The following is a 15739-nucleotide window of genomic DNA, read 5'->3' on the forward strand; positions in this document are numbered from 1 at the left end:
GCCGCAGGGGGCTGGTTGCCAGGCACTGGTTGCCCGGCACTGGTCACGGGGATGCAGCAGCAGGGGGCTGGTTGCCAGGCACTGGTTGCCCAGCACTGGTCACGGGGATGCAGCCGCAGGGGGCTGGTTGCCGGCACTGCTTGCCCGGCGCTGGTCACGGGGATGCAGCAGCAGAGGGGGCTGGTTGCCAGGCACTGGTTGCCCGGCACTGGTCACGGGGATGCAGGAGCAGGGGGCTGGTTGCCAGGCACTGGTTGCCCGGCACTGGTCACGGGGATGCAGCAGCAGGGGGCTGGTTGCCCAGCACTGTCATGGGGATGCAGCAGCAGGGGGCTGGTTGCCAGGCACTGGTTGCCCGGCACTGGTCACAGGGATGCAGCAGCAGGGGGCTGGTTGCCAGGCACTGGTTGCCTGGCGCTGGTCACGGGGATGCAGCAGCAGGGGGCTGGTTGCCCAGCACTGTCATGGGGATGCAGCAGCAGGGGGCTGGTTGCCAGGCACTGGTTGGCCGGCACTGGTCACGGGGATGCAGCCGCAGAGGGGGCTGGTTGTCAGGCACTGGTTGCCCGGCACTGGTCACGGGGATGCAGCAGCAGGGGGCTGGTTGCCCAGCACTGTCATGGGGATGCAGCAGCAGGGGGCTGGTTGCCAGGCACTGGTTGCCCGGCACTGGTCACGGGGATGCAGCCGCAGGGGGCTGGTTGCCAGGCACTGGTTGCCCGGCACTGGTCACGGGGATGCAGCAGCAGGGGGCTGGTTGCCAGGCACTGGTTGCCCGGCACTGGTCACGGGGATGCAGCAGCAGGGGGCTGGTTGCCAGGCACTGGTTGCCCGGCACTGGTCACGGGGATGCAGCAGCAGGGGGCTGGTTGCCAGGCACTGGTTGCCCGGCACTGGTCACGGGGATGCAGCAGCAGGGGGCTGGTTGCCAGGCACTGGTTGCCCGGCACTGGTCACGGGGATGCAGCAGCAGGGGGCTGGTTGCCAGGCACTGGTTGCCCGGCACTGGTCACGGGGATGCAGCAGCAGGGGGCTGGTTGCCAGGCACTGGTTGCCCGGCACTGGTCACGGGGATGCAGCAGCAGGGGGCTGGTTGCCAGGCACTGGTTGCCCGGCACTGGTCACGGGGATGCAGCAGCAGAGGGGGCTGGTTGCCCGGCACTGGTTGCCCGGCACTGGTCACAGGGATGCAGCAGCAGGGGGCTGGTTGCCAGGCACTGGTTGCCTGGCGCTGGTCACGGGGATGCAGCAGCAGAGGGGGCTGGTTGCCCGGCGCTGGTCACGGGGATGCAGCAGCAGGGGGCTGGTTGCCCAGCACTGTCATGGGGATGCAGCAGCAGGGGGCTGGTTGCCCGGCGCTGGTCACGGGGATGCAGCCGCAGGGGGCTGGTTGCCCGGCGCTGGTCACGGGGATGCAGCAGCAGGGGGCTGGTTGCCAGGCACTGGTTGCCCGGCACTGGTCACAGGGATGCAGCAGCAGGGGGCTGGTTGCCAGGCACTGGTTGCCTGGCGCTGGTCACGGGGATGCAGCAGCAGGGGGCTGGTTGCCCAGCACTGTCATGGGGATGCAGCAGCAGGGGGCTGGTTGCCCGGCGCTGGTCACGGGGATGCAGCAGCAGAGGGGGCTGGTTGCTGGGCGCTGGCGAGATGCAAGGGGCGAGGGGAGCCGGCGCTGACGGAAGGGGACGCTGTGCCTTTAACAGCGGGGCTGTGTGGGCCCTGCCCCCTGCTTTGCATATTCATGAGGCCCGGGGGCCGCTCCCAGCCTGGGCGAGCGGCCGTGCTGGGCTGCAGGGACCCGCCAGCCACCGCCCCGCGCGGCTCCCGGCACCGGCCCCCGGGCAGCCGAGAGGGCCGGGGGTGGGGGGCTGCCCGGTCCAGCGGTATCCCGGCAACCAGCATCCGGCTGTATCCCGGCAACCAGCGCCCGGGCAACCGGCCCCGAGCTGCATCCCGGCGCCGGGTACCAGCCCAGCCTGGATTCCCGAGCTGGGGGTTTGCTTTCGCCCCCTGGACCTTCAACCCCAAGCGGGGAGGGGTCTGGCACCCCCCTCCCCGTCCCAGGGAGTTTTGGCCCGATCCTGAGCGTGCCCTCCCCGGGGGCAGAATTGGGACCCGGGGCGGGTCCAGAATCGGTACCTGAGGCCCCCCCCCGCTCCTGAACGACCCCCCTTCCCGGCGCCAGACGCTGCTTTGGGGTCAGTCAGAGGGGGCAGCCCCCTCCACTTCCTGTATCAGCAGCGAGCTAAAACCCTGGGGTGTCTCAGGTGTCCTGGCTCTGGGGAGACGCAGCTACCCCCCCCCCGCATTGTCTGACCCTCCACATTGCCTTGCACCCCCCCCAGCACTGCATCGACACTCACCCCCTCTGACCTCAAATCCAGGCTGGATATTTTACAGCCCGCCCTCCCCCCGCCCCACTTCCCAGCTACGGAGGAAAGCCTGGGGCGAGCCCCGGATAGGGAGCAGCGAGGCGCTGGTTCTTGGGGTGCTGCTGGGGTTCACCACAGCAGCAGCTGGAGGGGAGAGCTCCTGGCACTCAGATCCCCTCAATATTTTTTGGGGAGGATTTGCCTTAGCCATCCAGGCTCGGGCTCAGACTCAGGACCCTCAAGCTGGGAGATCGGAGCCAGCAAGGATGGCTGAGCCCTGGCGTTAGCCAGCTTGGCACCCCCACCCCGACCTGAGCCCAGACCCCCGTCCAGCCGGATGCTCCTGAAGGTTTATGGCTCGCTGGAACCGAAGCGTGAGGTAGGTGGGCCCCTCCCTTTGGCTGTGACTTGCCGGGGCTGCCATCGCTGGGTGGGGGCAGGGCTGATGGGACGTGGTGGGGAGGAGGCAAGGCCATCTCAGGGAGATGTTGGACAGGGGCACGAGGAGTCAGCTGGGCGCTTGTCCTCTTGTCGTTAGCCTGCGGAACTCACCGCCACAGGGTTTTGACTGGGGCAAAGGTGGCGGGAGATGTCTGTGGATGAGAGCGACCTCCTCTGGGGAGGGGGAGCCACCCCCAGGCGTCAGGGCACGGTTGTCTTGTGGCGGGTGGGCAGCATGGAGAGGCTAGTGCTGAGGGAACATTGGGGGTGAAGGGGGTGGGGAACTGTCCTGCCATGGTTCCCCCTCCACCATCGTTGCAAAATTCAACTAAAATCACAAGCCTGTCATTCCACCCCGGACCCCACTTTGGCGGCCGAACTGGGGCAGCAGCATGGCCTGATGGTGGGGGAGGGGCTCGCCCTGGCAGGAGGAAGGGCCAGTCTGGCCGCACATTCCCCCCCCCCCCCCCCAGCTGCGAATCTCCCCCACATCCCGCCTGGGGCTCATTGATTTCACGGTTTGTCCATCCCCAGCAGAGACTTGAGGGGGGGAGGGTGTAGTCTGGACCCCCCATTACCCATAATTCTGTGGGGCTCGGGGGGCATCCTGCAGAGCACATGTGGGTCATGCCTGATTTGCCCCACTGCCCTGAGGGGGTGAAGCTGAGGATCTATCCTGGCAGTGGGAGGGGTGCATTGCATTGGGACTCACTGATGCTTCCTCCCCTCCGGTGGGGAGTTGGTGGGGGGGAGGGCACAGGCCAGGAGTTAAATCCCCACCGCCCAGGGCCAGAGATCCCTGTACAGCCGGCTCCGAATCCTCCCCATACATAGGGGGCAGGGTGTGTCTATGAACAGGGGTCGCGCGGCCTAACCAGCTCCCGCCACGAATCCCCCCCCACCGAGCATGGGGGGTGGGAGAAGTGTGTTGGGGCAAGGCAGCTGGAAGGGGCTGTCAGAGGTGTGTGTGGGGGTGGAGGGCATGAGGGAGGGAGGCTGTCAGGGCAGGGGGAGCTAGAGGGCACGAGGGGGTGACAGTGGGCTTGTAGGGGGGGGCTGTATTGGGGCAGTAGATGGTATGTTGGGGAGTGAAAGGGGCATGGGGGTGTTTAGGGGGCATAGAGCATGTGTCGGGGGGCATATGGGTTTTGGGGCATTGGCAGGTGTGGGGGGCAGTAGGCCCTGAGGGTGTTTGGGGGCGGGGCACATTGGGGCAAGGGGTGGGGGGAGGGGCAGCGGCCTGGTCACATCCCACCACCAGAGGCATCATTCAGGGGCCGGGGGGGGGGGGGGGGGAGGGGCACCAGAGCTGCCGGGGAGAGGTCACCATACCTGGGCAGGACAGCCGGGCCCAGAGGTCTGATCTGTGACGGAGAGGCGGGATACCGGGTTAGATGGGCCCATGGGCCAGAGAGAGCTACCCGAGTGGAGACGCAGCTGGGAGCCCCCCACCCCCAGCTGGGCCCAGGAGGTGCCGCTGGGAGCTGCGGTGGCTTCAGGCTGTCGTTGAGGGTCTGATCCGGTGGGGCCCAGCTTTCGGGGCCGGTTCCGATGGGGTTTGTGTTGCCTTCCAACAGGCAAGACTCCCAGCGTCCTGGGCCAAAAGCACAAGATTTCCCCCAGAACCAGAACATCAAAACCCATCTGGGTCCGAGTCGGCCCCACAACTGGACTGATGAGGGGCCAGCTGGGATCTTGGGACAGGAACCCAACCCAGATTCCAAAGGGGTCAGATATGAGGTTAGAGGAGCTCCTGGGAATCAGGGAGCCCAAGGCCAGGATACCTGGGGGCTACGGGCTGGGATCGAGGGTCATTGGTAGAGCTGTGGGGCAGAGCCCAGGGCTGGGATACCTGGGGGCTGTGGGTTGGGATTGAGGGGCATCGGTGCGAATGAAGAAGTATCACTGAGATGCAAGAGCAGGGAAAGGGTGTCAGGACTCCTGGGTTCTGTTCCCAGCCGCAGAAGGGAGTATTACCAAGGGGTGACAGATGCGGCATGGCCTGGGAATTAGGACTCCTGGGTTCCATTCCTGGCTGGATGCTGGATGATGCCTCAGTTTCCCCATCTGTGAAATGGGGCGTGAGATACAGCCCCCCCCGCCCCCCCACTGCGAAGGACCCAGCCAGCCATCCCAGCTGACGCGGGTCAGCCATGCTGGCGTCCCGCCCACGCCTACAATGCTGGGTGAGATCTGATCAAAGCCCCCTTTGAACCCGGTACGGCTCTGTGCTGGGGGGGCGGGGGGGGTTGTCCCTGGCAGACCCTGCCCCTGCCTTCCCCTATGTGGGCTGCAGGGGTGGGGGTTGGGGGCGTTGTCAGGAGGCTAATCAGCTTGCTCAGCCCTGTGTGTGTCATGATAGCCTTGGATTCCCCAATTAAACCCAGCGGGCGAGTGGGGGCGAGCTGGGAATCCAAACAAAGCTGCAGGTTCCTGCTGCAAAGCAGGTGGGGGACACAGGACAGACCAGAGGCAGGAGACTGGCTCAGAGCCCCGGGCTCCCCTCACTCCCGACCCACAGCCCCCTGCCAGCCCAGCCCCGGGCTCCCTCCCCCCGCAGCTCTGCCCGTGCCCCTCACTCCCGACCCGCAGCCCCCTGCCAGCCCAGCCCCGGGCTCCCTCCCCCCGCAGCTCTGCCCGTGCCCCTCACTCCCGACCTGCAGCCCCCTGCCAGCCCAGCCCCGGGCTCACACTCCCCCCGAGCTCTGCCCTGGGCTCCCGTCCCCCCACCCAGCTCTGCCCGTGCCCCTCACTCCCGACCTGCAGCCCCCTGCCAGCCCAGCCCCGGGCTCCCTCCCCCCCCAGCTCTGCCCGTGCCCCTCACTCCTGACCCGCAGCCCCCTGCCAGCCCAGCCCCGGGCTCCCACCCCCCACCCAGCTCTGCCCGTGCCCCTCACTCCCGACCCGCAGCCCCCTGCCAGCCCAGCCCCGGGCTCACACTCCCCCCGAGCTCTGCCCTGGGCTCCCGTCCCCCCACCCAGCTCTGCCCGTGCCCCTCACTCCCGACCTGCAGCCCCCTGCCAGCCCAGCCCCGGGCTCCCTCCCCCCCAGCTCTGCCCGTGCCCCTCACTCCCGACCTGCAGCCCCCTGCCAGCCCAGCCCCGGGCTCCCTCCCCCCACAGCTCTGCCCGTGCCCCTCACTCCCGACCCGCAGCCCCCTGCCAGCCCAGCCCCGGGCTCACACTCCCCCCGAGCTCTGCCCTGGGCTCCCGTCCCCCCCCAGCTCTGCCCGTGCCCCTCACTCCCGACCTGCAGCCCCCTGCCAGCCCAGCCCCGGGCTCCAGCCCCCCAGCCCCCCCCGAGCTCTGCCCATGCCCCTCACTCCCAACCCGCAGCCCCCTGCCAGCCCAGACCCGGGCTCCAGACACCCCCCAGCTCTGCCGGTGCCCCTCACTCCCGACTCGCAGCCCCCTGCCAGCCCAGCCCTGGGCTCCCCACCCCGCTCTCCAGTCTTGTCCAGACTGACGTTGGCCGGGTTTAACTATCCTGGTCTAGTTCCGGCAGCCCGACCCCTCCAGTGAGGCTGCGTTTAGAGGGGGATAAAGGTGCGTATCGCAGTACGGCCGCCCCGGTGTGGGAAGGGGAATGGGTTCCCTTGATCCGGATAGACCTGCGTCCACACTGGGGGATTACTGGCTCACGTCACCCAGCTTCCCTTCCCAAGCAGGAGCACTGGAACTGTCTCTAGCGCTAGACAGGGCAGCGGGGGTCTGCTGGCCTCCTGTGACCCCGAGCGTTCGACTCTCCGGAGCCCGGCCTCCCCCAAAACCATGAGCCTGGGTTCAAAGAAAACCTGGGAAACGTTCGTCTTCTTTGTGCCCGAGCCACCTCGGGGGCGCGTTGGAGCTTTTCTCTGCGGCTGCGAGGGATAGAGATGCGCTTTCGTTGAATCTCATGATTCCGGCAGCTGGGGCTTTGAGAAGAGACCGAAAAGCTGCAAGAGGTGCCACTTGGCTGCCCGTTTGGCCTGAGCAAAGGAGGGACCCCCCCACCCCCGAGCTCAACGCCCACACGGCTCCTTCGGAGGAACTCCCGCACTGATGCGTCCCCACGCAGCGCCGCTCCGGAGCCGCTGTGTGACGGACTCTCCCTTGTTTCAACTCGTCGGAAACTTTCTGGCGCCGCGGGTCCTTGTGCCATTAAGCCAAGCCACATGGCTCCTAATTACGTCGTTAATTTGTTAATTAGCAGGCGATGGCTCAAGGTGCTTCCCGGCCGTGACCCCGGCTTTCCAGACCCCTGCTTGGCGGCAGTCTTGAATGGAATGAGACTGCTTCAGAATTCAAACCCCCAAACTTCCAGGTTTTTCCTTCTGGAAATTTGTTTGTCTCCCCGGACGTAGGTGCAGGGGGGTTTGTTTTTGTAGGGTAGCTTGGGAGCTGTCGGCTTGTGTGCATAGGTTTGTTAGAGTAGGGTCTCATGCGAGGGCCGGGTGGCATGAGTTTGTTGTACCATGATTGTTATTGTAGGGTCGCTGTCAGAACCGAGCTGGTGCGTTTTGATTTTTAAAACACAGTCCAGGCGGAGTAGATCCTGCTCTTCTCTGGGATAAGCCAGAGTGACTCCGGATTGATGCTGGGCTCAGAATCTGGCCCATCCCAGGATGCACTTCCATGCCCCCGATGCTGAGTGGGGGTGGATGAGGTGCGTGTGTCGGGGGAATGAGGAGGATTGAGGAGATGCTGGGGGGGGCACAGCTTGCTGCCCCCTCCCTCCCCGTGCCATGCACGTAGCCTGGTGCTGCCCCAGCTGCTCCTGCCTCTTCTGCCAGGCGGCCCCACTGCCCGGCTCCCCCTGGGCTCCCCAGCTGCTGCCCCCCGAATCTGCACCAGGACTGAGTTGTCCCAGCTCTGCCAAGTCCTCAGTGCGTCGGGACAGGGGAGGGCTTTGGGCAGCTGCTTCTGGACCCCAGTCGCCTCCCTCACTTTGTTCCTGGGGGCTGCTGGGAGAGGCTTGCGGGGGTGTGTGTCCCAGGGGCTGCTGGGAAAGGAGTCTGGGGGTGCGCACCCTGGGGGCTGCTGGGAAAGGTGGGAGGGGGCGTACCCTGGGGGCTGCTGGGAAGGGTCTCTGTGTGTGTGCGCGTGCGCCCTGGGGGCTGCTGGGAAAGGAGTCTGGGAGGGGTGGGGGGAGAGTGTGTGCCCCTGGGCTTAAAGGGGAGGATCTGTGGATAAAGGGTTACTTGGCCCATTTTATAGGGTAGGTAACTGAGGCACAGAAAGGGCAGGTTAATAGCCCAAAGCCACGCAGTGAGTCAGTTCTAAAATGGGGCATGGAACCCAGGAGTCCAGCCCCCCTGCTCTCACCACTAGCCCCCACTCCCCTCCCAGAGCCAGGGATAGAACCCAGGAGTCCTGGCTCCCAGCCCCCCCTGTTCTCACCACTGGACCCCACTTCCCCTCCAGGAGCTGGGTGTGGTGCAGGCTGCCCCCTGCTGGTGAAGGAGGACGCAGTCCCGGGTAAGAAAGGCTTCGCTGTCACCTGGCCCGTCTCTCTCCCTCTCTCCCTGCAGCCGGGCCCCCTGACGGCACCATGGAGCGCCTGCTGCTCTACACCCTGGCCCTCTGCCTGGGCCCCTCCCGCGCCCAGCTGTGCCCCCCCCGCTGCGCGTGCCAGAACCTGTCCCCCTCGCTGGCCGTCCTGTGCGCCCGTGCCGGGCTGCTCTTCGTGCCCGGGCTCCTCGACCGGCGCACGGCCGAGCTGCGGCTGACGGACAACTTCATCGCAGCCGTGCGGCGCCGGGACTTCGCCAACATGACGCGGCTGGTGCACCTGACCCTCTCCCGCAACGCCATCCGCCAGCTGGTGCCCTTCGCCTTCGCCGACCTGCGCGGCCTGCGGGCCCTCCACCTGGACGGCAACCGCCTGCCGGCCATCGGGGCCCAGCAGCTCCGGGGCTTGCCCAACCTGCGCCACCTCATTCTGGGCAACAACCAGCTGCAGGCCGTGGCGCCCGGCGCCTTCGACGACTTCGCCGGCACCCTGGAGGACCTGGACCTGTCCTACAACAACCTGGCCCGGCTGCCCTGGGAGACCATCCGTCGCCTTAGCAACGTCAACTCCCTCAGCCTGGACCACAACCTCATCGCCCACGTGCCCCAAGGCGTCTTCGCCGACCTGCACAAGCTGGCCCGGCTGGACATGACCTCCAACCGGCTGAAGAAGATCCCCCCGGACCCGCTTTTCCTCCGCCTGCCTGTCTACGCCAAGTCGAAGGGCTCGCCCCTCTCCTCCCTGGTGCTTAGCTTCGGGGGCAACCCCTTGCACTGCAACTGCGAGCTGCTCTGGCTCCGACGCCTGGCGCGCGAGGACGACCTGGAGACCTGCGCCTCTCCGCCCGAGCTCCTGGGCAAGTCCTTCTGGAGCGTCCCCGAGGAGGAGTTCATCTGCCAGCCGCCCGTCATCACCCGCCACACGGGCCGGCTGGCGGTGACGGAGGGCCAGGGGGCCACCTTGCGCTGCCGCGGGGCGGGCGACCCCGAGCCGGCGGTTCACTGGCTGTCTCCGGAGGGGAAGCTGGTGGCCAACGGCTCCCGGACGCTGGCCTACGAGAACGGCAGCCTGGAGATCCTGGTGACCGCCATCCAGGACGCCGGCACCTTCACCTGCGTGGCTTCCAACGCCGCCGGCGAGGCCACCGCCTCCGTGGAGCTGCGGGTCAGCCCCTTGCCCCAGCTCGTCAACGGCACCCGCCCCCCGGCGCCCGGGCCCTCCGATATCCTCACCTTGGCCAAGGCGGGCGCCGACGGGAGCTCCGCCCCGCGGGATGCGGGGGTCCTGGCCTCCGAGCTCTCGGCATCCTCCGCCCTCATTCGCTGGGTCCCGCCGCGGCCCGGGCCCGGCGTCCGCATGTACCAGATCCAGTATAACAGCTCCTCCGACGAGACCCTGGTATACAGGTGAGTCCATGCCGCTGGGCAGGGGGCGCCGGGCTGGGGGGGTCTGAGTGGTTCTGGCCTGGGTTGGGCAATGGGTCTCACCTGGGTGGCTCTGGGCCGGTGGGGTTAGAGGGGTGGATCCTGCCGGCTGGCTCTGGACTGGGAGGGTCCCATCTGGGTGGCTCTGGGCTGGAGGGTCCTGTCTGGTTGGCTCTGGGCTGGAGGTTTTGGGGGGGTGTATTCCATCTGGGTGGCTCTTAGCCAGGGGCAGGGCCGTGCTAGCCAACGTGGAGGAGGGTAGCAGGGTAGCTGTGGGGCGGGGGAGGGTAGCAGGGTGGCCATGGGGCGGGGTGGGGGGGTGGAGGAGGGTAGCAGGGTGGCCGGGGGGCAGAGGCAAAGTGGGGGAAGGGCCGCAGTGGAGTAGGGGGGCATGAAGTCCAGGTGGGGCAGGGATCCCGGCTGCAGGCACCGCTCACCACTCCCTTTCCCGCCCCGCAGGATGATCCCCCCACCCAGCCGGGCCTTCCTGGTGAAGGACCTGGCGGCGGGGCGGGCCTACGACCTGTGTGTGCTGGCCGTCTACGACGACGGGCCGACGGCGCTGATGGCCACCAGGGTGGTGGGCTGCGTCCACTTCAGCACCCGGCCCGGCTCCCCGCAGTGCCGCTCCCTGCATGCCCACTTCCTGGGCGGCACCATGATCATCATCATCGGCGGGATCATCGTCGCCTCCGTCCTGCTCTTTATCATCATCCTCATGATCCGCTACAAGGCCCACGGAGGGAACAAGAAGGCCCAGGTCAGCAACGTCTATTCCCAGACCAACGGCGGGCACCCCCCGGCCTCCTGGGCACAGGACCGGGCCGACGACAGGGCCAGGGAACTCAACGGGGTGGCCCCAAGCAAGGACTGCGAGAAGGGGCTGGCCACCCGTGGCCAAGAGGTGGGCGTGGGAGAGGCACCCTCTCCCAGGAGGAGGAAGTGGTCAAGGACTAGTCTAGACCTCCAGACCAACTGCCCCGCACCTGGCCGAGCCGAGGAACAAGGTAACGGGGTCTTACGGGCGTGGTGAGGATCTGCCTGGAGGAGGCAGGGTTTCATGTCACGCATGGTGCAGGACGCTCCATGCATCTTCCATGAGTGGTCCTTGCAAGCATCATGCTTGATACCTGTATGACTCATGCCCACGTGGGTAGCCTGTGCATACATTCCTGCAGCTCTCCATATTCCTGATGGATGAACCTGTTTCTTTCTTCCCCTCGTCCCTCGCCCAGATGACCGAGGCCTTCCACTGCAGCCAGGCTACTCTGGAGAGTGCCCTCCCCTAGCTGGAGGAGAACAATATCAGACTCCAGCAAGAGCCACCAGAGGGTCCTGTCTAGCTCAGCCCCCCAGGCGCCTAGCTAGGGGCGTTCCCTATGGGTCCTTCTCCAGGGTTGGGGCCTCTCTGAGCGACATTGACCCTCGCGGCCCGGGCAGGGGCTGGGGGATGGAAACTAAGCAAAGGGTTTGGAAAGCAAGGATTGGAGAGGTCTGTAAAGAGTTAAAAAGGGAGGGGAACAGGCACCTGGATGCTATGGGGATGGATGGATGGATGGATGGGCGGATGGATGGAGACTGGGTAAACGGATGGGTAGATCCCTGCCGTCCATGGAAAGGTGGGTAGATGGAAAGGTAGCAGAGGGGCAGATAGATGCATACTGCAGGTGGCTGCATGCGTGGATGGATAGAAACATAATGTGGATGGATGGATAGTTTGGGTGAAAGGACAAATGGGTAGACATAATGCAGATGAGTGGGTGGGTAACATGGACAGATGGTGGATCATGCGTGTGCTTGGGGAGGATGGGTAATGCAGACGGGTGGATGGACAGATGGATGGACCAGTGGATGGACCAGGTAATGCAGACGGGTAGGTGGATGGATGGATAATGCAGATGGGTGGATGGACGGACAGATGGATGGATGGGTAATGCAGGAGGATGGGTGGGAAGAGGAAAGGATTCATCGATAATGCAGATGTGTGGGTGATTGGATGGATGGATGGATGGGTAATGCAGATGAGTGGAAGGTTGGGTGGACAGATGTATGTATGTATGTATGGGTAATGCAGACGGGTGGATGGATGGATGGATGGATGGGTAATGCAGACGGGTGGATGGATGGAGGGGTAATACAAATGGGTGGATGGATGGACGGAGGGGTAATGCAGACGGGTGGATGGACGGATCGATGGATGGATGAGTAATGCAGACGGCTGGGTGGCTGGCTGGCTGGCTGGCTGGACAGACAGACTTGTTCCAAGCAGCTCGAGCAGGCCCCGTCCCGTCACTGCTCCAGCACCCAACCAACTCGCCGTGTTTGTCCCCTTTTTGGCAGCCCCCCCGGCAGCAGCGCCCCCTGTGGGCGAGAGGAGATGTGCCGGCGAATGGACCGATGTGAAGATCTGAGCATCTTACCCAGCTGGAGCGTGGCCGAGCTGTCAGGGGCGCCCCCAGGTGTGGGGACTGCGTCACCCAGGGAGGCCGGGGGGATGCCGGGAGCTGGTGCACCGAGCGTCTCCACCGGGGGCACTGTTACTGTTTCATCTGCAGAGGGTGATGGGGGAAAGCAGAGGAATGGGGGTTGGGGGGGAGCTGGGAGCGTGACACTGACCCTCTGCCCTGCACCTAAGAGCTGAGCAGTGGGTGCCAAGATTGCCCACGGTGACTCCGGATCGACCCCGGGTGGCTGAACTCAGAACCCGGCCTGGCCCCATTGCAGTCAGGGGGTGACTCCAGATCGACCCCGGGAGGCTGAGCTCAGAACCCGGCCTGGCCCCATTGCATTCGGTGGTTTCAGACCCATAGGCTGAGGGGATCGGAGTGGCAGGATCTGCTGGGGTCATTGGGGCTCCATTGTGCCCCTCCCCAGACCCTCTCTGCCCCCTCGCTGCCCCACATCCTGAGGGTCCATCTCTGCCCAGTCTCACCTTCTTTCTTCTTCTTCTTCTCTCCAGATCCCCATGGTCACCAGATCCAGTGGGAACCCCCTCCCTGCCCCTCCAGGGTTCCCATTTCACGCCCCTCACCCAGCAGCCCGGACCACCTGGGACCCTGGGAGCCGGACAGTGCCCGCTCCTCCCCCACACGGAGCGGGGCCTGTGAGGGGGTGTGCCCAGACAGGCGGTGAGTGCGGGACCTGAGGCCGGGGGGGTCGTCTCCCTAGAGCCTGAGCCCCCTGGCCCTGATCCGGGGTGGGGGGAGGCATCTCCAGCAACTCAGTTCCCCTCCCTGTGGACCCCTGCTTTGACCCAGACTCCAGGGCCACAACCCACAGGGATGGGGAGGAGATGGGGGGTGGCCTGCTCCCCTTCAGAGCCCGACTGCCTTTCTGCCCCCCTTTTGCCCCTCCCTGCCCCCCCTCAGCGCTCAGCCCCCAGGCACTGACCCCATCTCTCTCTCTGTTTCAGGGCTTTTGCCATGGACCCCGTTTCTCCAGGGGATGGCGCTGCCTACCCCTGCCCTGGCTCAGGGTTTGTCCTGGGCTCACGTGACTCGCCCCGTGCTGGGGCGGGAGCTCCTGCAACCCCCCCCCCAAACCCCTGCTCTTGCCTGAAGCCCCGGCAGCTGGTTTTCTATGACCTCCCCCCCCCCCCAGTTTTCGAATGGTGTCTGTAATTTTCTAATAAACACACCTGCTCCGAGTGGGCCCTGGCTGGGAGCTGTCGCTGAACTGGGGGGATCACTAGGGCGGCTGGGGCTCACTGTCAGAAGGGGGTGGTCAGGGCAGGGTCATGGGCTGGGGGTTATTATAGCGGGGTGGGGATGGACCGCTGTCTGGGGGGCATTGCGGGACGGTCAGTGTCGGGGGGCACCAGAGTGAGGAGCTGGGGGTGGTCGCTGCATAGGGGGGATTGAACTGGGGGAGGGGGTGTCACTGCCCTGGAAAATCATTGCAGCAAAGAAGGGGGACTTGTCACCTCTGGGGAGTTGTCCCTAGTGATGAGAGCGGGAGTGGGGGCTGGGAGCCAGGACTCCTGGGTTCCCCTCCCCTTCCCCACCTCCCATATGGGATCATGGGGCCTTCCCGCAACCTGCTTTGCAGACCCAGAGGTAGTCTCCTCCCAGCCTGGCCTCTATCTCCAGCTGAACCCAGGGAGCGTCTTTCCCCCTGTCCCCCTCACTCAGCGATGGGCTCAGGCTCTCGGCAAACTCAGGCAGCGCCGGTCACACCCAGAGCAGCTCCCCCCCGTTTCTCAGCAATAGACTCAGGCTCTCCCTGAGCCAGCCCAACTTGTGCAGCAAGATGAGGAAATACCCATGGCTGTCAGGACACCGGTGGGCGCTGAGCGGAGGAGACAGGCAGCTGGGAGAGGCGCCAGCGGGCCTAGGTTCTTCACCCGCCTTAATTAGGAGTGAAACAAAATGATCTAAACACAGCCAGGCCTGATGGATCAGCTGCCACGGCCCCAGCGGGGAGGAGGGATGTCGATCTCGTCCGACGCTGCGGCTGAGGGGGGCCCGAGTGATGCCAGCTCAAGGCTGGGGTAGCAGGGGTTTGGGATTGAGGGACACCAGCAGAGCTGGGGGGGAGCCATGTAGATCAGGAGTGAGAGGCACTGGCAGAGCTGGGGGAGGGGGAGTCCCGCCTGCCCAGCCCCCACCTCTAGGCATCAGATCATGTCCCCAGACTGGTCTGGTTTGAATTTGGGTGATTGGAGCAGGGTGGGGCCAGCCAGGTGGGTGCCCAGAAGGGAGCCCTGGGCTCTGACAGCCAGATGTCCCCTCACTCGGTGCCAGGGGCCGTGTTGTACCAGGCACCGGGCTCACCTGGCAAGTTCGCTCACCTCCTGTACCCAGCGACGGGTGTGCCTGGGATGCTTGTCTGAACACTGGGCTGAAGTCCCTTCTCTGGAGGCAGGACTCCTGGGTTCTTTTCCCAGCTCTGGAAGGGCAGTGGGGTCTAGTGGTTAGAATCATAGAAGATCAGTGTTGGAAGGGACCTCAGGAGGTGTCTAGTCCAACCCCCTGCTCAAAGCAGGACCAATCCCCAACTAAATCATCCCAGCCAGGGCTTTCTCAAGCCTGACCTTAAAAACTTCAAGGGAAGGAGATTCCACCACCTCCCTAGGTAACCCATTCCAGTGCTTCCCCAACCTCCTAGTGAAATAGTGTTTCCTAATATCCAACGTAGACCTCCCCCACTGCAACTTGAGACCATTGCTCCTTGTCCTGTCGTCTGCTACCATTGAGAACAGCCGAGCTCCATCCCCTTTGGAACCCCCCTTTCAGGTCGTTGAAAGCAGCTATCCAATCCCCCCTCATTCTTCTCTTCCATAGACTAAACATCCCCAGTTCCCTCAGCATCTCCTCATAACGCATGTGTTCCAGTCCCCTAATCATTTTTGTTGCCCTCCGCTGGACTCTTTCCAATTTTTCCACATCTTTCTTGCAGTGTGGGGCCCAAAACTGGACACAGTACTCCAGATGAGGCCTCACCAGTGTCGAATAGAGGGGAACGATCACGTCCCTCGATCTGCTGGCAATGCCCCTACTTATGCATCCAAAATGCCATTGGCCTTCTTGGCAACAAGGGCACACTGTTGACTCATATCCAGCTTCTCGTCCACTGTCACCCCTAGGTCCTTTTCTGCAGAACTGCTGCCGAGCCATTCGGTCCCTAGTCTGTAGCGGTGCATGGGATTCTTCCGTCCTAAGTGCAGGACCCTGCACTTGTCCTTGTTGAACCTCATCAGATTTCTTTTGGCCCAGTCTTCTAATTTGTCTAGGTCCCTCTGGATCCTATCCCTGCCCTCCAGCGTAGCTACCTCTCCTCCCAGTTTAGTGTCGTCTGCACCACTTCAGCTAGGTCAGTTTAAAAGCCCATTTGGCTCCGCAGCAGACAGAGGGAGTGTTTGTGCCTTGGGACGGTTCCTCGCTGTATAATCCCCAAGAGACGAGGGGCGGGTCTAGTCAAGGTCAGCACCGCACCCCCATGTGCAGCTGGCTCAGCAGGGAGTAACAGCCCTCCACCAAGGGGCAGGGTGGCGAGGTGGATGGACTGATAGAG

The 15739-nt window shown here is 64.7% G+C and overlaps 1 protein-coding gene across 2 annotated transcripts; it reads left to right on the plus strand.

Moving 5' to 3' along the window:
• Nucleotides 1-1683: 1683 nt before the first annotated feature.
• Nucleotides 1684-13354, plus strand: LOC140902127 (leucine-rich repeat and fibronectin type III domain-containing protein 1-like protein). Of its 2 annotated transcripts, none has more exons than XM_073321850.1 (6): nucleotides 1684-2751; nucleotides 8323-9709; nucleotides 10187-10734; nucleotides 12068-12186; nucleotides 12687-12855; nucleotides 13140-13354. In XM_073321850.1, the coding sequence occupies exons 2-4, from the start codon at nucleotides 8343-8345 to the stop codon at nucleotides 12136-12138; spliced, it is 1986 nt and encodes a 661-aa protein (XP_073177951.1). In that variant the 5' UTR covers nucleotides 1684-2751; nucleotides 8323-8342; the 3' UTR covers nucleotides 12139-12186; nucleotides 12687-12855; nucleotides 13140-13354. The 2 variants fall into 2 exon arrangements, with proteins under 2 accessions (XP_073177951.1, XP_073177952.1); XM_073321851.1 differs by lacking the exon at nucleotides 1684-2751 and adding an exon at nucleotides 4214-4553.
• Nucleotides 13355-15739: the final 2385 nt, after the last annotated feature.

The sequence above is a fragment of the Lepidochelys kempii genome, chromosome 23 (assembly GCF_965140265.1).
Source record: "Lepidochelys kempii isolate rLepKem1 chromosome 23, rLepKem1.hap2, whole genome shotgun sequence".
NCBI lineage: Eukaryota > Metazoa > Chordata > Testudines > Cheloniidae > Lepidochelys > Lepidochelys kempii.

Coding starts and splice junctions, on each gene's coding strand:
- LOC140902127 (XM_073321850.1), top strand. CDS start 8,343: ATGGAGCGCCTGCTGCTCTACACCCTGGCCCTCTGCCTGGGCCCCTCC. Junction 9,710..10,186: donor GACGAGACCCTGGTATACAG/GTGAGTCCATGC, acceptor CCCGCCCCGCAG/GATGATCCCCCCACCCAGCC. Junction 10,735..12,067: donor TGGCCGAGCCGAGGAACAAG/GTAACGGGGTCT, acceptor CCTTTTTGGCAG/CCCCCCCGGCAGCAGCGCCC.